The sequence below is a fragment of the Orcinus orca genome, chromosome 17 (genome assembly GCF_937001465.1).
Source record: "Orcinus orca chromosome 17, mOrcOrc1.1, whole genome shotgun sequence".
Classification (NCBI taxonomy): Eukaryota; Metazoa; Chordata; class Mammalia; order Artiodactyla; family Delphinidae; genus Orcinus; species Orcinus orca.
This window is the reverse complement of record NC_064575.1, coordinates 12,386,974-12,411,075: the sequence shown is the minus strand read 5'-3', so window position 1 is coordinate 12,411,075 and position 24,102 is coordinate 12,386,974. Positions and strand designations below refer to the sequence as shown.

General features: G+C 39.9%; 3 protein-coding genes across 3 annotated transcripts in view; 2 read left to right on the top strand and 1 right to left on the bottom strand.

Annotated features, from left to right (window-relative positions):
* PPP1R42 (protein phosphatase 1 regulatory subunit 42) overlaps nt 1-13,705 on the top strand; it is a 49,283-nt gene extending 35,578 nt beyond the window's left edge. Inside the window, exons 8-9 of the mRNA XM_033437564.2 lie at nt 6,686-6,845; nt 13,315-13,705. Of these exons, the coding sequence (XP_033293455.2) occupies nt 6,686-6,845; nt 13,315-13,426 (272 nt within the window). The 3' untranslated portion in view covers nt 13,427-13,705. The remainder of the gene's footprint in view (nt 1-6,685; nt 6,846-13,314) is intronic.
* Nucleotides 1-14,683, bottom strand: part of CSPP1 (centrosome and spindle pole associated protein 1) — a 193,953-nt gene extending 179,270 nt beyond the window's left edge. The window contains exon 1 of the mRNA XM_033437555.2: nt 14,499-14,683. The gene's annotated coding sequence lies outside the window, so the exon portion shown is untranslated. The remainder of the gene's footprint in view (nt 1-14,498) is intronic.
* A 170-nt stretch (nt 14,684-14,853) lies between these two features.
* On the top strand, nt 14,854-23,654 carry TCF24 (transcription factor 24). Its single transcript, XM_004274954.3, has 3 exons — nt 14,854-15,164; nt 15,768-16,180; nt 22,203-23,654. Exons 2-3 carry the CDS (start codon nt 15,791-15,793, stop codon nt 22,314-22,316), a joined length of 504 nt encoding a protein of 167 aa, XP_004275002.1. The 5' UTR covers nt 14,854-15,164; nt 15,768-15,790; the 3' UTR covers nt 22,317-23,654.
* The last annotated feature ends 448 nt before the right edge of the window (nt 23,655-24,102 follow it).

Here is a 24,102-nt window from a genome sequence, read left to right as displayed (position 1 = left end):
AAAAAAATACCAGAAATAAGGGGGATTTGTGGGTACATGCATGTGTGTATAAGTGCTCCAAGGCACATAACTATAGAATGGAATGGAGAATATTTGTAATTTTTGAATTCTGAAATTGTGTGTTTTAAGATTTTGTGTTCACATTAATATTAGAATCCTTGTTACAAAATTAAAAATTAAGCTTTGCATTATCAAAAAGTCTTAAAAACAATGTTGTTATGAACTAGCACTGAAAAAATAAGAAAAAGAGTGTGTTTATTTAAAAGTAGATAAATTTTTATATAAACTATTTCTATTTAAGGTAAAGCAAATGGAACAAATATGGTGAAATGTACCCAACGTTAATTCTAGTTTGTTAGATTTTTGGATCACAGTTGTAGCTATTATTATTTATCACTGATTCAATAAATAAAATATAAATATATAAACAAACAAAAAAATAATGGGGGTTTGTTTAGATTTTTTATGGGCTTTTTTTAACTTGTTTACAATTCCTAGGAAATTTTTCCTATAATGTTTATATATGAAAATGGTAGTTACCATATATGAAAAAAGCTATGTTTAGTTCATATTGAGTATAACTATGTCAGCTATATAAACAGAGAACCATGAGGGTGGGGAAAAGGGTATAATTTTATATCTGGCAAAAGTGCATGACACTAGTTATATAAATGGTGAAACAACAATCAGCTATGTAACTTGTGAAACAATTCACAAGTATATTTGTTTAGCAAAAGTGCAAAAATCACATTTTTCATCAGAATAAAAAATAAAAATGTATCACAACCACATATGTTCCGTATACTCTGTGGCCTGTCCTCTTTCTTAAGTACACACCCCAACATTTGAATATTTTGATTATAATATGTCTAAGGTTGTGTTACAAGGACACACCAACCTCCCCTGCCTAACTAATGAAACTAAATGTAGCTAAGTATGATGTGTAACAATCATCTTTAGCATACTGGGGAGTATCCTAGAATTCACTCTTCACAGATTCTATAGTCCACAAGGCTGAAATGAGGCCCTTGCTCTGTTCCGTGACAGTGTTTGAACGCTAATGGTCTTCTAATTCCACAGCTAACAGGGGATGGAGACACAGAAAGAGGTGAGAACAGGGGAACAGGGAAACGGAAACCAAAACAGTGTAGTGAGGCTTTATGCATAGATAGCATATCCTAGGAGCTCTATCACTCTAGGACTAGGAGGTTGAGGTGAAGAGAAGCAGAGATGGAAAGCTCTGATGATTTTGCCATATTGTATCCCCTGAATATGAATTGTTAACATTATTTCAAAGAATTGGACTTTTTAAGCTGACAATATTCACATGAGTGATGATATTGTGTTGGCAATATGAACTTCTCAACATCTAAAACCTATAAAATGGACAGGAGGCATTTCTCCTCCTCTGCTTATACCTGGCTGGCTGTGAAGAGCAAAACTAGACTCAGGATAAGGACTTGCATATTTTCAGTATTACCCCAAAGATGCCAAAGTACCACCAAAGCAATGTTGAGAAAGAACAAAGCCAAAGGGATCACACTCCCTGATTTCAAACTACAGTTGACCCTTGAATAGTGAGGAGGTTAGGGGTGCCGACCCTCCCCAAAGTCAAAAATCTGCATGTAACTCTACAGTCAGCCCTCCATATCCTTCGTTCCGCATCCAAGGATTCAACCAACCTCAGATCGTGTAATACTGTAGTATATACTATAGAAAAAACTCCACATAAAAGTGGACTTGAGGAGTTCAAACCTGTGTCATTCAAGGGTATACTACTGTATACTACAAAGCTACAGTAACCAAAACAGTATGGTACTGGCACAAAAATAGACAGATCAATGGAACAGAATAGAGAGACCAGAAATAAACCAACGCCTATATAGCCAATTAATCTACAACAAAGGAGGCAAGAATATGCAATGGGGAAAAGACAACCTCTTCATTAAATGGTGTGAGGAAGACTAGACAGCTACATGCAAAAGAATCAAACTGGACCAGTTTCTCACACCATATACAAAAATAAACTCAAAATGGATTAAAGGCTTAAACATAAGAGCTAAAACCATAAAACTCCTAGAAGAAAACATAGGCCGTGAGCTCTTTGACACTGGTCTTAGCAATATTTTTTTGGATCTGTCTCCTCAGGCAAGGGAAACAAAAGCAAAAACAAACAAATGGGATTACATCAAACTCAAAAGCTTTTGCATAGCGAAGGAGACTACCAACATAGTGAAAAGACAGCCTACTGAATGGGAGAAGAAAATTGCAAATGATAGGACTGATAAGGGGTTAATATCCAAAATACACAAAGAACTCATACAGCTCAGTATCAGAAAAACAAATAACCCAATTAAAAAATGGGCAGAGGACCTGAATAGACATTTTTCCAAAGAAGACATACAGATGGTCAAGAGACACATGAAAAGATGCTCAACATCACTAATCATTAGGGTAATGCAAATCAAAACCACGATGAGATACCACCTTACACCTATCAGAATGGCAATTATCAAAAAGACAACAAATAACAAGTGTTGGCAAGGATGTGGAGAAAAGGAAACCCTGGTGCACTGCTGGTGCAATTGTAAATTGGTGCAGCCATCATGGTAAACAGTATGGAAGTTCCTCAAAAAATTAAAAATAGAACTGTCATATGATCTAGCAATTTCACTTCTGGGTATCTACCCAAAGGAAACAAAATGACACTAGTTATACATTATATATACTATATATATACACTAGTTATACTAGTTAAACATTAATTCAAAAAGATATACACACACCAATGTCCACTGCAGCATTATTTACAATAACCAAGATATGGAAGCAACCTAAGTATCCTTCAATAGAGGAACGGATAGAGAAGATTTGTGATATATACAATGGAATATTACTCAGCCATTAAAAATAAAAATAAAATCTTACCATTTGTGACAACATGGATGGATATAGAGGGTATTATGCTAAGTAAAATAAGTCAGAAAGAGAAAGACCAACACTGAATGATCTCACTTATATGTGGAATTGAAAAAACGAAACAAAGAAAACAAAACAAAAACAGACTCATAGAAACAGAGAAGCAGTGGTTGCCGGGGAAGCGGGATGAAAAAGGTGAAGGGGATTAAGAGGTAAACCTCCAGTTATAAAATGAATAAGCCACAGGGACGTAATATACAACACAAAGAATATGGTCAACAATATTATAATAACTTTGCACAAGGACATATGGTTACTAGGCTTATGGTGGTCATCATTTCACAATGATACAAATGTCAAATTACTACATGGTACTCCTGAAGCTAGCAAGATATTGTACATCAACTATATTTCAATAAATAAATAAAGTGATTTCAGGCACACCTTGTTTTATTGTGCTTTACTTTATTGCGCTTCACAGATAATGCATTTTATACAAATTGAAGGTTTGTGGCAACACTTTGTCAAGCAAGTTAATTGGCGCCATTTTCCCAACAGCATTTCCAATAGACATATCTCCAAAGAAGACCTACAAATGGCCAACAGGTATATTTTTTAAATGCTCAGTGTCACTAATCAACAGGGAAAGTCAAATCAAAAACACAATGATGGGACTTACCTGGTGGTCCAGTGGCTAAGACTCTGTACTCCCAATGCAGGGGGCCTGGGTTCAATCCCTGGTCAGGGAACTAGATCCCACGTGTCACAACTAAGAGTTCACATGCTGCAACTAAAAAAAACATCCTGCATGCCGCAACTAAAAATCCTGCACGCCACAACGAAGATCAAAGATCCCGCATGCCGCAACTAAGACGCAGCAAAGCCAAATAAATAAATAAATATTTTAAAAAAAAACACAATGAGATACTTCCTTATACCTGTCAGGATGGCTATTATCAAATGACAAAAAAAAAAAATGTTGGTGAGGACATGGATAAAATTGGAACCCTTGCACACTGTCGGTGGGAATGCAAAATGGTGCAACCAATGTGAAAAACAGTATGGCAGTGCCTCAGTATTTTAAAATAGAATAACCATATGATCCAGCAATCCCACTTCTGACTATTTATCCAAAAGAACTGAAATCAGGATCTTGAAGACACGTTAACCCTCCTATGTTCACTGCAGTACTATTCACAATAACCAAGATGTAGAAACCTAAATGTCCACTGACAGATGAGTGGATAATGAAAATAAGGTATATACAAACAATGGAATACTATTCAGCCTTAAAAAAGGGAAATTCTGTAATATGAAACAATGTGGATGAACCTTGAGGACATTATGCTGAATGAAATAAGCCAGTCACAGAAGGACAAATATTGCATAATTCCACATATATGAGGTATCTAAAATAGTCTAATTCATAGAATCAAAGAGTGGAATGGTGGCTGCCCAGGGCTACCGGTGGTGGGAGAAATGGGGAGTTACTAATCAACAGGCATAAAGTTTCAGTCAAGCAAGATGAATAAACTCTAGAGGTCTGCTGTACAAAGTTGCACCTAGAGTCAACAATAATGTATTTATTGTACACTTAAAAAATAAACAGGGTAGATTTCATGTTAAGTGTTTCTACCACAATTTTTTTTAAAAGCCATACAGAATGTTATATAGTACAGAAGCATCATTTCATACCTTGTTGTAGTTGCTATCATGATAATCATTAATAATTTAAAATGGAAAGCACTCCAGTCTAGGAAGCCAAGAAGAGGGGGCAAGGGAAGAAAAGAGAGCTAATATTTATTGTGCCAAACATTTCAGATATTTATGCGCACTACTGCTTTAATCATTTTAACTTGTGGAAAAGATAATTATTATATCCATTTTGCAGCTGAGAAAGCTGAGTTTTAGAAAGATGAAATAACTTGTCTAAAGTCACAGAGATAGCAGGGAGACAGTGATTAATCAGTTATCTGACTTCATCAAACAGCTTTGGCTTCTAGTGACCACTCTACTGATGACTGGCTGAATTATGCTTGGACCCAACGATAATAATGTCTGCTCTACGTAGAAATTCACTTCAGTTTAGTGGGAATTTAGAAAAATCTGCAAATGTGTAAATATGTGATATGTAAACATATAATTTTTATAAACAAAAAAGGAACTAGGGAGAAAAATGAGACTATATTATGAAAGAACTTTGAAATTTTAAAAGTATTCAAATAGGGGCTTCCCTGGTGGCGCAGTGGTTGAGAGTCCACCTGCCGATGCAGGGGATACGGGTTCGTGCCCCGGTCTGGGAAGATCCCACATGCCGCGGAGTGGCTAGGCCTGTGAGCCATGGCCGCTGAGCCTGCGCGTCCGGAGCCTGTGCTCCGCAACGGGAGAGGCCACAACAGTGAGAGGCCCGCGTATGGCTAAAAAAAAAAAAAAAAAAAAAAAAAAGTATTCAAATAGATTATATGATTTACTATATTGAAAAATAGACTGTAAGGTCAATTAAATTAAAATTAAACTGAAATTGAAAGCTGACTAGCTGTAATAGAAATTATGTGAGTTTTCCTCAGGAGTACTCAGTTATCCTCTCTTGGCCATCTATAGATGTCCTTCTTCCTCACCACCTACACATATTTGCCAACCCCATCCAAACAAATGGTACAGTTCTGAGCTTCCCAGGCTTACAACCTGTGATATCCCTGGATACACGTATTTAACACGCAATAACTCTGTCCTTAGGTATGTGGCCAATAGCTTACACTATAGTCTTTATGTAAAGTGTCTGTTATTGCCATTCAGGAGAAATGGAAAGAATGACTTAAAGTCTAGAAGATATACTGTGTATATTTTTAAATCTACAATATACCTTCAGGTCTTTAGAAGAGCTAAGACGAACCATTTAAAGATACCTCTGTACAACCAAATACATTATAAGTGAACAGGAATTCTTAGGAAGATAGTCATCTTTGTATTTCCTGACTACATATTTTTGGTAGCCCTATAAATTTGGAGCTCTATATGGTAAAATTACCTCAGACTTCAAGGATGTTACAATAAAACAATCTTGTCTTAAATATAGTCACACAACTATATAGCTCAAAATTAGAAGCAAAGTCAAACATTTTAACAAAATTCAAAATATCTGAATGCCCTTCAGCATTTTTTTTTTTTTGGTTGAACTGGTTTTGTTTTATTCAGCATTTATTTTTGTAGTGCTTTGATGGAAATATTCATTTAGTCATTTAATAAACATTTGCTGAGCATCTTAGATGTGCCCAAGACTATGCTAGGCCCTGGGAATTAGAGGCAAATAAGGCAGTCTCCACTTGAAAGGAAATCATTGCTGGAAAGGAAGGAGGATCTTTAAACAGGGAAATGATGTGGAATGTTAAGTTTGGAAATAAAGGTATGAACATATTACAAAAACTATAATTGACTAATCTACTCCCTAGAGGTTAAACACACTGAAAAAATAAACTCATAACAGCAAAATGCAAGGGCAGTTAATATTTATATTAATGTTGGTATACCCATTTTGTCTCTGAGAGTTGACCATAAATTTTGCTGTGTAGGTTCTCATGTATGAAAGTCTGTGATATTTTTATCTTGGATATTAATTTTTTATTGGTTTTGCTGTGGATCTATATAACCTCATCTAATTCCATTTCATAAAACATAATTTTAGATAGTCTAATGCTTTTCTATGCCGTGTTTGCAATTTAGTTATTAGTTTCAAAGCAGAATGCTTTTAATTCTTTGCATGTTACAGGTAACTTTGAAACAATGTATCACATAGTTCCTGTTTATTACCCACAGATGGGTAAGCCAAAATTAGTTTTTTTCTCTGATACACAAAGATGCCTTGCAAATGGAAATGCATCTCCAGAAAGCTCCCAAGAAGATAACCCTAAAATTATTGAAGACATGGGGTAGGTTCTTTCAAATATTTTTGTGTGTGATTTATCTTTTGGGGGGAGGATGGGACACCCTCACTGTCAACAGCACAGAGGAAGAGAGCCCCTCCGTCTGTCTCCTCGTTCTCTGTTCTCAATTCTTCTTGACCAAGCACCAAAAAAAAAGAGTTTATTGTTCATCGGCCCAAACAGTCATAAAGTTGCAGTGGAAGGGTTGATTCAGGAAGAGCTGGGAGTCACAGACTAGATACACCTACTGAGGTAGGGCAGGTGACTCAGGAAAGTCCCAGAAGCAGCATGTAAAGATGTCTGAATGAGCAGGGATCATATCAAAGGAGCCCAAGGCCCAGATGATAATGGGTGGTCCATTAGTGAGTAGATGGCTACAGCAGGGCATCTGGTGGCAGAAAGGAGGAGAAGTCAGAGCACTGCAGAGATAGGCTACTTTCACCACTTCTCCAAACCAAAGGTTCTTAATCTGGTGTCCCTGAAGGATACATTAGAAGTTTCATTAGATTCTCAAAGAGATTTATGATCCAAAAAATAGTTTAAGAATCACTATTCTAAACCTTGAGTATATACATAATTTAGCTCATTATGAATCAGCTCTGAGCCTCCTAATGAGAAGAAAATTGCTTTTTTTAATCTTTAAAAAAGATGTTATTTCTCTGATGTAAAGATAAATCATACCAGAAAATAACTTCCTTTATTCATAAAACTAACAGCCACCTGCTATATGCCAGACAATACTCAATATAATAAAAACTCAAATGAGATAGTCCTGATCTCAAAGATCTTGCAACAAGTTAGTGTGAGAGTCAAATGTGATACCGCTACTATACACTGTGATAAATGCTATGGGCGTTATAAACCAGATCCTCATACATCCTACAAATTATCCATTCAACTTTTCTTCATTTATAATCAATACAATGATTGCTCTATTGATCTTTCCAATCATACCATAGTAGTCACTACAATATAATAAAGGGCAATAGTGTATTTCATTGAGAAAGCAATCAGAGCCAGTGGATGTACTCTGGAATAGATTTCCTTTTTCCAGAACTGCCTGATGAAGATCACGTGGGTTTGTCACGAGACCCTCTCTGCAGGGTCCAGTCAAGGGATGGTGATTTAGCATTCCTTAATGGAGCCCTCCTGAAGAAGACCCATGAACAACAGTGCTGCACTACCCTACCCCCATTCCCTGAAGAGTGGCTTAGGCTTGCCAGGAGAGGCTTAAGGGAGAGAGAGTCCTATGAGTCTGGAAAACGCTTTATCTGGGGAGAGGCGATAGGATATATAAGGAGTCCTAGTTTTGGTCTTGCCTCCTCTCCATTCACACACATAAAAAACAGAGGCTGTCTGAGAATTTGCCTTACTGATTATGTTCATTATCACTGCCATCAAAACCATAGCCAGTTTGTTCATAGCACCCCAACAGTTTCTTTTTTTTTTTTTTGCGGTACGCGGGCCTCTCACTGCTGTGGCCTCTCCCATTGTGGAGCACAGGCTCCGGACGCGCAGGCTCAGCGGCCATGGCTCACGGGCCCAGCCACTCCGCGGTATGTCGGATCTTCCCGGACCGGGGCACAAACCCGTGTCCCCTGCATCGGCAGGCGGACTCTCAACCACTGCGCCACCAGGGAAGCCCTAGTTTCTTAAAAGATTTACATAACTCACGTCAATTCCACAACAGCGTTCTTGAGTCTTGTTTCTTTGCCAAGCATTTTGAAAGGTCTTGCTAGTATATCATCAAGGTGGAAAAGAAAATAATAAAAATTAACAGAGCCTCAGAAAACAATATTGGTAAATCTGTACATTGCCACACACACTGTTAGATCAGTGGCGAGCTATGGCACATACCACATATTCTATAGCCCCAAGCAAAACTCTAGTCACTTGGACTGCACTGACAAATCACTATATGCTCATTTTCCTAACTAGGAACACTGAACACAGAGCTAAATGCATTTTTAACTGCTAAGTACTGCTAAGATAGGCTACCCTAAAGAAACCAGCTGAATAGAGGGGTTCCTGTGAGAATAATATAAAGAATGCCCTGCTTCTGCCACTATCAGTTATTATGTTCAATCCTGATTCCTAAGTTTTATAATGCGAAAAAGTATTACATAAACATTTTCTTTTAAATATTTTTTATTTCCTCATGTAACATTTTCATTGAGGACATGCCAAAATATTGTTTTGGTATCACAAATGATCTAAATCTTATTAAATGGGAATATCAGTTCTACCTCTCTTTAATAAAAGATGACCAAATATATTACAGAATTTCATTAAGCTCTTGATAATAGATTGTTAGGGTATGCCTATTGCTAACATTTTACTAATTTAGTGTAAGGCTAAGAGACAATGAGGATAAAATTAGAAGGTTAGTAAAGTATTAAAAACAAAATATGCGGCCCAAATGTAAAGAACAGATTTTTAGTTTCTAAAAATGTTGATTAAACCAATTCCTTCCCTTAATTACTTGAAGGAGGATAATGAGCTGGCATCAGCAGAAGAGTCCCCTACAGTCTATATTTAAGATTCGAGGTGGGGAGCCTGTTTAGAGGTGGAAAGGAGCTTAGAGGCTTCTTCCAAAACGCTAAAAGTATGTGCCCCACACTCCTTTACGGTTTACACACTGAAAGCTGTGCCTGTATCCTATGTGGAACACAGTGAAGCAAAATCTGTCCAATGACAGGGGAATGTTTTCCACCTCCTTTATAAATGCATGCAGTCTGTGCTCATGTATATTTACACAAGCCTGCTTTCCCTATAGGGAGGAAAAAGTCAGACTCATTGACGTTGCTTTTGACCCTCAAACTGAACTTGATACTATCAACGTACACTTTAATTAAAGATTAGTTCAACACTATTTTTTATTTAAAGGCTGATTCTGAACAAATGCCTTCACTGTTCAATTAAAAATAACATATGTATTAAACAAAAAATGTGCACATATTGCTTCTTTCTATGTTTGTCACAGTAAATACTTCTGACAGATGTTTCCTCTCTTTTCAAACATGCTAGGAGGTACTTGAGCCTTAGTAATTTAAAAATAGACATTAAATGCAGTTATATATTGTAAATAAGATCCACTGAGAATACAGCACTGTACAACGAAAAAAGAAAACTGTTACTTGATTAACTATCTTTCAAGCCTAAGCGATGTCAATAGAGTCAATCCATCTCTTTTCTTAATGTAAAAATAATAACTTTCTATATGGGTTAGAATGTCCTTAGCTTCAGATACCTTTAAGGAATGTGAATCCCTGGGACCCATAATTCATAGGAAATGTTCACTGTATGTTATTTAACTATTTATAAAATACCTACTACCTTTAGCTAGAATATGGAAGCATTATGTTTCTTTGAGTTAAAAAATGACCTTTAAAAACAGTACAAATAATTTGTTTTTACCACTGTTAAGGTTATGTTTGAACAGTTGTAACAACAGATCTCCTATGTGCTTCAAGAAGAATTTTTTAAAACTTAGATAAGACTTTTAGTCATGAAAACTCTGGAATGATCTTATATAAACTCATCTGCAAAGCTCTAAATGTCTTCAGTTTTGCTGTATTCAACCTAACCTCTAATTAACTTTTATATGCAAAATAAATTTATGTATCAGTAACGTAGATATAACATTGAGATTCTGGTTTGCAGTTCTCAAAGAACCCTTTGAAATTAGGACAACCCCCACCTCCCTCAAAAAAAAGCAATAGTGGTGAGCGACACAGTGTTTCTTTAGAACAGTGTAAGCTCACTTTTGTGACTTCTAGTCTCAACTCTGTCAATGGCTTACTCTGTGAACAAGAGTTATGTAAGATCTAAGTTATAAAAATTGTATTAGTTATTTTCCATTTTAAAATGTCTACTTTGAAAGCTTAGTCTTCATTACCCAAACAAATTATAAAACACAGTAGGACCCTTTGAGATAAGAATACTATCAGCCCCATTTTATACATGGGGAAAATGAGTGTTGTAGAAGCCCAGTCAGAGGGGCCCAAAGTCACAGGATTGCCGTGAGGCAGAGCTGGGACTTGTATCCAGGTCATTGACTGCAAAAGCCAAGCTCTTAACTACACTGCAAGGGGGTCTCAAAAACACCCTCAAGTACAGGCAGATAAAGTAAGGGAAGCAGGTGAGAATGTGACTGAGGTAAACTGGAGAGCACATGTCCAACTAAAGGCAACTGCAGCCTGCAGCTACTCAGCTCCAAAACAGTATAGCCAGGCAGACATGTTGAAGGTGAGAAATGAGACTAGCTAGCAAGCAAGATATCTAGATTGTGAAATCATCTGATTTTTAAAATGTTTTAAATATTGGATCAAGTCTTTTTCTTTAAAAATGTCCATTAAAGTGAATAAGAAGAAAAAAATCAAGTAATGCTAGCAAGGATATGGAGCAACTGGAACTCTCACACACTACTGGTGGGAATGCAAAAAATATTTCAGCCAATTTGGAAAATAGTTTGACATATTCTCACAAAGTTAAACACACACCACATTCAGCAGTCCCACTCCTAGGTATTTCCCCAGGTGGAATGAAAACCTATACTCACACAAAAATCTGAGCCCTAATGTTTTCAGTGGCTTACTCATAATCACCGAAAATTGGAAACGACCCAAAGGTCTCTCAACTAGGGAATGGATAAACAAACTGTGGTACATCCATCCAGTGGAATACCACTACTCAGTATTAAAAAGGAATGAACTAGCAATACATGACACAACATGGATGGACCTCAAAAGCATTATGCTAAGCAAAAGAAGCCAGACTTCAGGGAGATCAGCTCGGTGCTTTGTGACCACCTAGAGGGGTGGGATAGGGAGGGTGGGAGGGAGACGCAGAGGGAGAGGATATGGGGATATATGTATACGTATAGCTGATTCACTTTGTTATACAGGAGCAACTAACACAACAGTATAAAGCAATTATACTCCAATAAAGATGTTAAAAAAAATAAAATAAAGAAGACAGACTTAAAAGGCTACACACTGTTTGATTCCATGACATTCTGGCAAAGGCAAAACTATAGAGAGAAAATATCGGTAGTTGCTGAGGACCTGGGGTTGACTACAAAGGGTCAACACAAGGGAATTTTGGGGGGGTGATGAAATGTTGCATATCTTTATTGTGGTAGCAGTTACATGACTGTTAGTGTTTTTCAAAACTGCTGAACTATACACTCAAAAGAGTGAATTTAAGTCTGTAAATTATACCTTAATTAAACAATGAGGGAAGTAGTTGACAGGTGAAAAAAAGCACCAACTCTATAAAACCCATTGATATAGATATATAACAAAACAATATATTTTCTTCACTGGTATGTGTGATTATTTTACAATATAAAGATAAGATGCCAAACTATTTGACACATTTAGAAAAAAGATAAGTATGATTTTAAGACCTACATCACGCTCAGTGAAATAAAATCTACGGCACTCTAAAACCAGATTAGACAAGAACTCCAAAGAAAGACATACTATAAAAATAGTATTTGGATTGTTCATAGGGAGTCAAGTTATTGAGATAGCAGATACAAAAAAAATGTTTTGCAAATAATGAAACACCCTACAAATAGTAAATAGAATAGTATGGTAAAAAGCACAAGTGTTAGGGTCAATCTGCCTGGCTTGACTCCTGTCTCTGCCACTTACTATCTATGTGACCTTGGACAAGTTACTTCAACCCTCTGAGCTTTATTTTTCTCAACTGTAAATGTAAAGTCCTCAAAGGGTTTTTGTAAAGACAAAATGAGAAAATAAAGTGCTTTTTGTAAAGCACTTAGCACTTAAGAAGTGCTAAATAAGGTACCTGTTACTAATTTATGTAATGTGGAAAATTTGAAGATTTTCATCTTCCATTTTGAATTTAATTGCAAATACTGGTTTCTTGCAGGAATTAGGACTACTCTAGAGTCATCAGAGGATTCGGAGATGCTGCTTAGAGTGGCAGTAGATAGGACAAGGGGGGTGGCCTGCAGTGGCTGGTCTTGTTACATCAGTCCTTTCTTTGGAACTTGACTGTTGGGCAACTCAGCAGGCAACTGGCCAGGCATTGTTAGCAGTGAAGTGCCTCTGCTGTGCCTGCACCTCCACCCCACCTCCTAAAGCAGCAGGAGACTCTAGCAGGCTAGGCTAGGGTGAGGTGTGTGAGGTGCCAGGGTGCAAAACATAAGGAGCCCTGAGCACCTAATTTGCCTACCCTAGTCGGCCCACCTTCCCTCCAGTATTCTTATTTCCACATTGCTCCCAACTCATAGATTTTCCACATTCTTCCCTTCCTCAGGGGGAAAAAATCTTTGTTTCTGCTTCCTTTCAAGCCTGAGAAGATGCACAGTTTAGTAACTAATCATTAGCCCTCACTATTGTTATTGTGTCCTAGATTATATATGTTTGCTACCTGTTGTGGATAACTTTCATTTTTGAAATAATTTAAACGCTGTTTTGTTTTGTTTTTTCTGTCAATACAGGAATCTCTCTTTGAAGGAATCTGAAAGCTTGCTGACAAAAAATGATGTATGTGAACCTCACCTTCTTCATAACTCAAAAGTAAAAGAAAATGTGTTTGTAAAACACCAGTAAATTCAGCCTTAAGCAATCTGAAACGTGTGACTCTTTACCTTTATAGTATTACTAGGCAACATCATCCTTTGTGGTTTGTAGCTTTATGGCATCTCATTATATAAGAAGAACCTTTTGAGTTCTTGTTTGATTTGCTTCTTTATAGAATCCGAAACAGTGCTTTCCAACTGCTTGATTCCTCATTACATACAATTCACAGGGGAAATAAAGGTGTGCTTTCTCATTCACCAAAAGAAAGTAATCCTTTTTTGAACCAACAGTATTTTGGTGTGCTTCTTTCTAAAGTGTAAATCGAACTACAGTTACTGAATGGGAATTGAGATGAAAACCTGAGGATTCTTTTGATTCACTAGTATACTTAAAGTGTGTGGAATTCTACACTCAAATACAGTAAGTGCCACCATTACTATGCACTAGTCTGTAGCTCCAATTTTAAAATCTATGGTAAAGGATGAAATTATGTCAGGTATACAAGAGCGGTTTCATTAATGCTATTTTAAATTCGATATTCAGTCTTGACCGCAAAGAAGGTGTTTTAACGTCCTGCTCTTCCCCACGCAGGCACTGTTTTCAAGGATGGACTAATCACGTCGCTGGGAAATACGGGGCGTCCGCTCAGACTTCACCTCTGAAGGCGATGGGTCCAAACGGGCGGAAGCCACAGAGGATCGGGGGGCGTCCAGGGCCCAGGCTTCCTGGGCGGCTGGGAACGGGCCTCGCGGGGCAGCGCCCCCTTTTCTCAAGGAGGCCGGAGAGAGCCCCTCCCCGCACGGCCGCCGGCCCCGCTCCCCGGGGGGGCCACGAGGGCTAAACACTTCAGGCGAGTTCCCCGCAGGGAAACTCCAAATCCGTCCGAATAGAGAAACAAAGCGGGGGCCCCTGGGGGACGGGTGAGGCGCCGGAACCTCGGGGAGAAGCGACCGCGACTGGGGGAACTTCCTAAGGTACCACAGACAGTGGGCGCGCTCGAGCTAAGTGCAGTTTATCTCTGGGCGGCTCAGTAAACTGGTCACGGAATCCCGAGGGTGGAGGGACTACGCTTTAAGCAGTTAGGGCAGCGGGAGACATTTACCTTGTGGTAGAGTGAAAGGTGAGCGCCTCGAGGCGGCACACTCCACAGTTCCTCACAGAAAGTTACGTCACGCTCAACAAAACGGCCGCGTTCCCGCCTCGGCTCGGCGCCGGCCTGGAAGGTGCCGGAGCTCAGACTGGGCCCGAGGCGGAAGGGCGGCGGCGAGGCGAGCTAAGTTGCGAGGCCGCGCTGGGGTCCTACAGCCCAGACCGCGGCTCTGGCCCAGCCGGCCGCCAACCCCGCGGGCGCTGGACGTGCGGCTCTCGGAGTCCCGCCCCGGGGAGAACCTGGACGCGGAGGGGCGGGGCCAAGAAGACGCCCCGCCCCCTCTGGCCCGGCCCCTCCCCGCCGGACGGTTGCATTAATGACTCTCCCGAGGCGGACGGGCTGCTCGGAGAGGACTGAGTCCCCTGCACGGCACCTCAGGTGCCTGCGGACGTCAGCTGGTCCTTCTGCGGTCATCCCACGCCGAGCTTGGCCAGCACGCACGCCTCGCCTCGCAGGAGCCCGCATAAAAGGCGCGTCCGGCCCAGGCTGGAAGCCGCCGTAGCCTTCGGCTGGACGAGGATGGAGTGACCGGCGCGGTCCTGGCCACGCAGACCCAGCTCGACGCTCCTCGCCTGCTCTCGCAGCGGAGCCGAACCTCGTACGGCCGCTCCAGGAAAGGTGAGGGCCCCGGTCCGACCCCCGCCGCGCTGCTCCCGGGCTTGGAGGGGTAGCGGGTGCCTTAGTCCCGGGAGAGGCCACCGGTCCCCCGCTTCTCCGGCAGAAACTGCACTGAGCTCCTGCCGTCGCCCCTCAGGTCCCCGGGCCTCGGGAGCTGATGGTGCGAGGGCGGCCGGCGTGGGCACGGCTGGCCCTGGCGAGGCAGGGCTTCCCGCCACGCTCCACGAGTTGACCAGCTTCATCTTTACTGCTGGACAGGCGGGATAGCGTTCCAGAAGCGCTAACAAGTTCCGAACCGGAGCTGTGCTTCCGAAATCTTTTTCCGCGGTAGCGTAGCCCTTCCGATTAATTTGTCGGTGGAAAGTAAAGCCGGCACCGCGCCCCTCCTCACCCTTCCAAGCAGCCCAGGAACACTCGGGCCCCACCACTCTCCCCAGACGCCGGGAGGCAAAAGCGCCCCAGTCAAAAGGTGCCCAACTCTGAGATCGCCTGGAGCCATGTCGGACGGCCGGGCACGGCGCGCAGGGGGAGCGGGAGGGCTGCGCCTCCCCGGGTTAAACTCGACCGGCGCCCCGGCCTCACCGCGCCTTCCGTCCTTTGCAGGGCGCGCGGCGCCGGAAGCCGCTATGGACAGCGGCGGCCCCGCAGGCAGCCACCTGATCGCCAGCAACGAGCCCGCGCCACCGGTAGCCGCCACCCGAGACTCGAGCCAGGGACGGACCGGACCGGGGCCGGCGGGCCCAGGCGGCGGTGCGCGCTCGGGGGGCGGGAGGCCGGCGGCAGCAAACGCGGCGCGGGAGCGCAGCCGCGTGCAGACTCTGCGGCACGCCTTTCTGGAGCTGCAGCGCACGCTGCCGTCGGTGCCGCCGGACACCAAGCTGTCCAAGCTGGACGTGCTGCTACTGGCCACCACCTACATCGCGCACCTCACTCGCAGCCTGCAGGACGACGCCGACGCACCGGCGGATCCCGGACTGGGCGCCCTGCGCGGGGATGGTTACCTACACCCTGTCAAGGTAGGCGGGCAGGGCGCACTGCGGAGCCGAGGCCGGGAGCATGGCACCTTGACCGCGGGGTCTGCCCCCGCCTGGGCAGATACCGCCCAGCTCTCACCCCTCCTTCAGGGTGAGGCGGGGAACAGATCAGGAGAGCGACCTTGGCCCGCGAAGTCACCCGTAGCGAGGTCCACACTGCACAAGGCTGCTCCTTGACGGTTTGCAGGTAGAGGGCTTAAACCCGGGCTGGCTTGGGTAGGGGAGTCTCAAGCCCCTTATAGGATGCAACCTACAGGATTCCTTTCCTAGATGAGAAGTTTCTTGCGGGTGCCTGGTGGGGTGCTTGGTTGCACGTCCTGATCATTTTTAGTGTCCGAGTTACATTTATGAGCCTTTGAGGGGTTTAAGTTTACATCATTGTTACCATTGTGGTGTTTATCAAATATTTGAAAAGTTTCAGGAATTAAACGGGGTGACGGAAGTATCTGCCCCTAACTAATGCTAGGAAACCAATGTTGAAAATTTTTTGTAAAGCTGGTAAAAACAAAAGGAGACGATTCTGCGTCCCCACACAGTAAATGTTCAGTCCGTTTTAATGAAGGTTAACGATCATGGACTAGACAACCACCAAGAATGTTAGAAAAACTATAATGAGTTTATGTGATTTTCATAATAAGTTAGCATATATGTTGTGTTCTGATTAAATATTCAAATTACATAATGTACAAAATTATCCAAGAGACTTCCTCTTGTATTTTTTCATTACATATAGGTAGAGTGGTCAGGGTTTTTGTTTAATACGGTATATATTATTATGATTCATTACCTATATTGCAGTATTTAGACTCTCATCATCCTTTTCTCCTAGATTTGATTGTTTTCAAATCTTACATTGATCAGGTTTTCTGTTCAAAATGGATCACCTTCCCTATGTTTTCTAAAACTAAATATTCAAATTTTTGATTCCACCATTCTGAAGCATTCTCTTTCTCTCTCTCTCTCTCTCTCTCTCTCTCTCTCTCTCTCTCTCACACACACACACACACACACACACACACACAAAATTAGGACTTTGCCTTAAGTATATCAATGTTCAATAAATTATTGAATAATCATTGTCAAATTGAGGGTAAAGTACATCCTCTAATATTTACTGAACTTAAAATTCTGTGGTAAGGTTTAATAAAATTTACTTTGCACATTTAATCAACATGATGATAGACTCAAATTAGTTCAAATATTAAGTATAAAAATTTGAGATATCATTTATTCATAATTATGATAGATTATTCCATTCCATTCATGTGTTGTATAACCTCAGCTGGAAAGTTATTCATTATTAATTAAGGGGTTTTGTATTACTATTGATATTAGATGCTACTAATCTGTTAATATTAGATTGATATTAGGTACATTAGATTGCTATTCAAATATATCATTAATATTAGATTTCTTTTGACTTGACATTATACTCTAAGGAAGTTTATTTTAACATTAAGTAGGCTTTAATACAGAAGACATCTGTTAAATGCCTCTGTGGGAGAGAGAAATCAGATGAGAAATCCAGTTGTTTTTCACCTTAGTTTCTTGCAGTGCTTTTTTGAATGAGTAATGTTAAAACCGTAATTTTCATGTAACAATAAGCTTAACAAGAGTTTTTTTGCCCTGACTCCCTTACCAAATGTTTTTGTAGTCATATAACTCTTTAAAGAAAAATTAAATCTCATTTGTCCTCTGAATCAATTATTTTTATTTTAAAAGACAATTCTAGGGATAATGAAAGAAAGCCAAAGATTACCTCTTAAAAATGAAATTGATGATAGTTGAACAAGTGACTAGTCTATTTTAAAATCATTTACTGAGTGCCTGCTTTGTGCAAAGCACTGTTAAGAGAGTGAATGCAATTAAGGGTAAGACTCGATCCCTGCCCTAAATGAGCATATAATAGAGACAAAGACAGAAATATAAATAACAGTATTATAAGAGAGAATGTAGTATGTGCCATAAGAGAGGCTATAACCATATGCAGTGGAGGTGCAGAGGAAAGAGATTTTACATACATAATTGAAACTGCCTGTGACAGATTATTTTACAGAGACTACCAAAATGCTTAAAAATTAAGTCTATCATTGATTAATCTAATGCCAAAGAAATAAAGATATTCTGATTATTTGTACTTTTTGGTTTACATAGTTAAAGAGTGTTCCAAAATGACTTTTTCTGCCCTACAACGTAAGGGGGTCTTTACTTTGATCAAAGATCCATTAACAAGTATTTCAAGGCCATAATTTTGAATCATCAGTTCTTATTATCAGTATTGGGGATTTAGCACTGTTAGCATTGTTGGGAATTTACATTATGAGTACCTCAAATGAAACTGGAAGGTTTAAGAGACTGGAATCCCAGGGCATAGCCTAAAACAGCAGTTTTTATCCCTTCGGGATGTGAGCAGTTCTGATCAGCACCAGTGTCTGAAAGGGCAGTGCTTCTCCAAGGGAACAGGGGTATATTTCAGATACTTACATTGAAAGAAAAGCACAGATGGCTTTATTAATTGCATTACCCCTGGAGAATCATTGTTGATAATACAGATAAACAATAATTTCAAAAAATAAATACAAAGTTTTGTTATTTTGGAGTCATTTAACTCCAAAAACCAGGAATATATTTTTAGTCTTCAGTTTCAGGTTCAGTTCTGGTTAATTGTATGAGTTTGCTAGATTGTTCTAAGCTAATGAAACTACATAATTTTAAGTATGACTTATTAGGTAAAGTAGAGGTCAGGACTGTGTTAATCTACACAATGCTAAAACAGACCATTGAGAAGTAAAATGTAAATCAGTCACCTGGCTTTTTTGGCATGAGGCTGACATGCAACCTAACCAATATTGTATTTATATTTTTATTTCTGACTCTTAAAGCTATTTATGTATCTACATTAAATTCATTTGAATAAAATCATTTGAAAACGTTTTGAAAATCCAGGGACACAAAGTTAGTAAAAAGGGAAGTTTTATTAAGTCCATGAAAAATCAAGCAAAAATCCACATATACATTTTTAGATTTGCTTCATAAATTACTTACATACTAGCAAGGCTGTAAAAAACAGATGCCTTCACTTGTCTCCACTCTTGGTTGCATGATTTAGAGAGATTCTCAGTACAGTGGAACCCAGGTAACAGAGAGAACTAACAGGGAGCATTCAGCAGTATTTTTATCTTATTTATACTTAGATGTGTTTAATGCACATTCTCAAATTATTATCTACATTTTCAAATGTAGAATTCTCACATTACATTTGAGGTTTGAGCATGAGATTTTTATGCTCATGAAAATGTGGCAGGACTGTAAAAGATTGAAAAGCACTGGTTTATAATATGCCTAAAATTCTGCACTTGAAATTGATGACCTATGTGCTACACTATTTGCTATATGTGAATATTAGTCTGCTCAGGCTGCAATAACAAAATACCATAGACTAGGTGGATTAAACAACAGAAATTTGTTTTCTCACAGTTCTGGAGGCTGGAAAGTCCAAGATCAAGGTGCTGGCCAATTCACTTCCTGGTGAGAGCTCTCTTCCTGTCTTGCAGCTGGCCAACTTAACTCTTTCTCAAAGAAGGGGAGCTCTCCCCCTTCTTAAAAGGCCACTAACCCTATCATGAGGGACCCACCCTCATGACCTCATCTAACCAAAATTACCTCCCCAAAAATCATCACGTTGGGCGTTAAGAGCGTCAACAAATGAATTTGGGGGAACACAAACATTCAATCCATAATACCATGACACTGGATTTTTCAGTATAATGCAGGCCTTAAATATGATCTAACAATGCCAAATCCAAACATATAAAAAAATCCCAGGCTAGTTTCTAAAACACTTAATGTTACCAACTGGTAGCAGGGATCCCAAGAATAGGATCAACATGATATACCCAGAAAGTACAAGAATTCACATCTATGATTTAAAAAAACAAAACCTGAAATGGATTTGCAAAAATAAGTAACACAGTGTCAGTCTTATTACTGTATCAAACATAAAATACAAGTTTGTTTATAGGAAGATTATATAGGAATGGATCATTTAAATTCCAAGTAACACAGATGTTATATTTAATCTGTGTTAAAGTGTAGATTCCCAGCAGAATAATCTGAATTTAGGACTCTTAAATTCACTTATCCCATCTGGAGAAATAAAAATCACATGCCTACTTACATTTTACATCTGGAATCCCAGTTTAGGTGACAGTAACTGTATTCGGAAGTATAAGGAAGGCTTATATTATTCCAGATAAGAACTGACTCTACCTTATACTTCTCCAAAGAGGTCCATTCTGATTTAAGTGGCCTGGAGTGTGACTTGGCCATCAGTATTTTTTAAAGCTCCCATGTGATTCTAATATGCAACTTGTGTTGAAAACCCAGAGCTCTTACGGACTTTGGATTGTTAATAATTGTACCTCTGTTTGAGCACCGTGGATCATCTGTGAGGCATATAAGAACATTTCATGGTGCTGTGTAACCAACAGTCTGCCCATGAATGTTTGCTGGTGAAAAGAGCCTGCTGCTCACAGCATCATTTACTCTCTGGAGAGTGTGGGACCCCATTGCTGACCTTTAAGAGTTGCACTCTTTTAGTCTAAGGACTTATCTTTGTATTAAAAAAAAAAAAAAAAAGCACTATTTCTCTGATTAGTATTCCAAGGACCTTAGAACTAAAATTATATGACCCTCCTCTCTTAAAAAAAAAGAAAGTCCATCCTAAAAGTACTACCTATGTAGTATATTTTTTCATCATCGTGCCTGTTTGGAAATTAATTGTATTGTTTGAGAGGCTGTCCATTTTAAAGGTAAATTTAGAAAAGACACCATCAGAATACAAATGTGATGATTACTGAAAGGTTAGAGCTGTGTGATGCCAGTACAAGCAGTCATTTAACCTGGATGTTCTAGCTATGTAACACCAAACATTCTAATATGTGCAACTTCAAGATATTGCTTTTAGCTAGATAAAATGTTTAGATAGTCGAATTAGTCACTTTTCATTGTAGTCCTTTGACAAATGTAGATGCATAATACTTAACACATATAACTTTTTTTTTTTAGTATTTTTTAAAAATTTGATTTATTTTTGGCTGCGTTGGGTCTTCGTTGCTGCGCGCGGGTTTTCTCTAGTTGCAGCATCCGGGGGCTACTCTTCATTGCGGTGCGCGGGCTTCTCATTGTGGTGGCTTCTCTTATTGCGGAGCACAGGCTCTAGGCGTGCAAGCTTCAGTAGTTGTGGCGCACGGGCTTAGTTGCTCCGTGGCATGTTGGATCCTCCTGGACCAGGGATGAACCTGTGTCCCCTGCATTGGCAGGTGGATTCTTAACCACTACACCACCAGGGAAGTCCTACATATAACTTTTAAAAATATTTTTAGGGCTTCCCTGGTGGTGCAGTGGTTGGGAGTCCGCCTGCCAATGCAGGGGACGCGGGTTTGTGCCCCGGTCCGGGAGGATCCCGCATGCCGCGGAGCGGCTGGACCCGTGAGCCATGGCCGCTGAGCCTGCGCGTCCGGAGCCTGTGCTCCACAACGGGAGAGGCCACAACAGTGAGAGGCCCGCGTACCGCAAAAAAAAAAAAAATATATTTTTAAAGCCAGGGATCTTGTTTTAGGCTTAATTTTGTTTTAGGTTTAGTTTAACATTAAAACATTGTGGGTAGATATATTTTCCTACATTTAAATATATTCATTCTCCATGATTTTTTGCAGTTCTGGTCCACATGCACACATATTATTTCATATAATTATAATCAAAGTATGGGTATGTTTTTACTTTTATTATTAGCACTAATAATTTTATTATTAGCATTATTTACTATTTACTTTTATTATTAACATTTTTTTGTGTCATCACTTAGACTTCATAATTATCATTGTTACTAGCTACATGATATTGCATTTGCATTGAGGTATTTGGAATTTTTAATATTACTATTGTACACTATATCTGTCACACATACTAACTTTTGGATTCTTGTTTAAATATTCTTTTTCAGAAATGGCCCATGCGATCAAGATTGTACATTGGTGCTACTGGTCAGTTTCTGAAGCATTCTGTCTCTGGAGAAAAAATAAATCATGACAATATTCCAACAGACTCACAGCCTTAGGCTCTCCCCTGAGGGAGGCTGGTAGAAAGTGATGTCGTTGTTTTTAAATGATATGAAATAATTCTATATTTATTACATCAGACCTAACAAACATCATTTCTGAAAGTTTACATGTGAATCCATAGTTGGATGTTCAGATTTATCTAATCTAAATAAATGTGGAATGAAATAATCAGTCTGGTAAATAATGTAATAATAATAATGTAAAACACACAGCTTATCTATTCAGTGTGAGAGAGTCACTACTATATAGTGCAGGAGAAACTAATGGAAAAAAAGAAAGAGACATAGGAAAGCAAAGAATTGTGTATGTATCCAAAGAATACACACATTTTCTGTAGTATATCTGTTACAAACTGAAAAGCTAATATCTATGTATACAATCTTCCTGGTTTAAAAAAAATAAAAGCTGGGTTTGTAAAACACCAGTATTTCACTTTTGTGAAAACCAGTCTGTGCTTAATATTGGTCTAAGAAGCCGTTCCACTTGGAAGGTCTCAGATCATTTATTCAGTTTTAGCTGAATATGTGTGAAAAGACTGTTGAGGTAATATGACAATGCAGCAACTTCTATAACTATTTTTCCCTCTTAGATAACTTGGAGTATTAGAAATGGTTTGCTTCCTAGGCCAGGGCTTGGCCACCTTCCTAGAGTATTATTAAATATCTTATTATGTTTCCAAATTGTGGAAGGCATTGGAAAACCCTGCAGCCCTGTGTGAACAGCAGACGGGTGTCACTGGGCAGCAGGGTTTGTCACCCTCCCCCGTGGTCACTCCATATCCACCCCACTCTCTTTGAGGTCCCGGACTAGGTAAACAGGTGCAGCTGTAGCCCTGTAGAGAGAGTGGCACATTCAGGCCTGTCAGGGGCCTCCAGCGAATCCCCGTGACCTTCACAGTCACAGCTTTGGCCAGGTCCCTTCTCCCCATGTCAGTTGCTGTTCACAGTCTACCTACTTGGCCCTTATGAAATGGGAGAAATCCTGTCTGATTTGGGAATTCTGGCGCTGATCTGCACCTTGAGGGGGTCTGAGGACACAGAGTGGCCATCCTGTGATACAGGATGCCCTGATTTGGACCTACAAGCAAGGAAAGCCCTCTGCTATGGGCCTCTCCCACTGCCCTGCACGTGAAGTGCCCAGGGAGCAGCTGTTCTGCCTGACTGAACCAGTGCTTTCAGTTTCGCCAGGAGCCTGGGGGTCCTAGCTATGAAGTGGAGACATTTGTCAGGGAACACACTGAATCTCAGAACAACAGGGTGCAACAGAGACACCTGGAAAAAAAAAAAATCATCAGTCTCTTTTGTCATGTCTTTGCTGATTTAGATTCCCTTTTATCTCCCCTGTCCAGGTGTAAAGTTCATTCATTTCTCGATAACCCACAGTTTTAAAGTTGCTGGGTTTCATCCAAGATTATTAAATAGAAATGTGTATGAATGGACTTGGTTGAATTAAGATAGCAGCAGAACCACCATTTCATTTTCTCCTCCGTTTAACTCCAGCTTTTGGCAGTGAAATGAAGTAAAAGACTATCTGAAGGCAAAAACTATCATTCAGTTGATTCGAGGATGATCATGTTTTGACTCATGTCTTATAGTTAGTTTGTAATTTTTATTATTTTAATGTGAATATACTCCTTGTAATGTGACCAAAGCATGTCTTTAAAAGAAAAGCCATACAATGAAAGCTGTCTACATATTAATATGTAGCAAAAATGTTTGTATATTTAAATATTTGTGAGTATATTTACCTACTCATATACCATTGAAAGGAATAAAAAGTAAA

Bases quoted from the DNA above. Each gene is read 5' to 3' on its own strand.
- TCF24 (XM_004274954.3), top strand. From the start codon at position 15,791: ATGGACAGCGGCGGCCCCGCAGGCAGCCACCTGATCGCCAGCAACGAG. The intron at 16,181-22,202 runs GTAGGCGGGCAG...ATTCTTTTTCAG, and splicing joins GTTACCTACACCCTGTCAAG to AAATGGCCCATGCGATCAAG.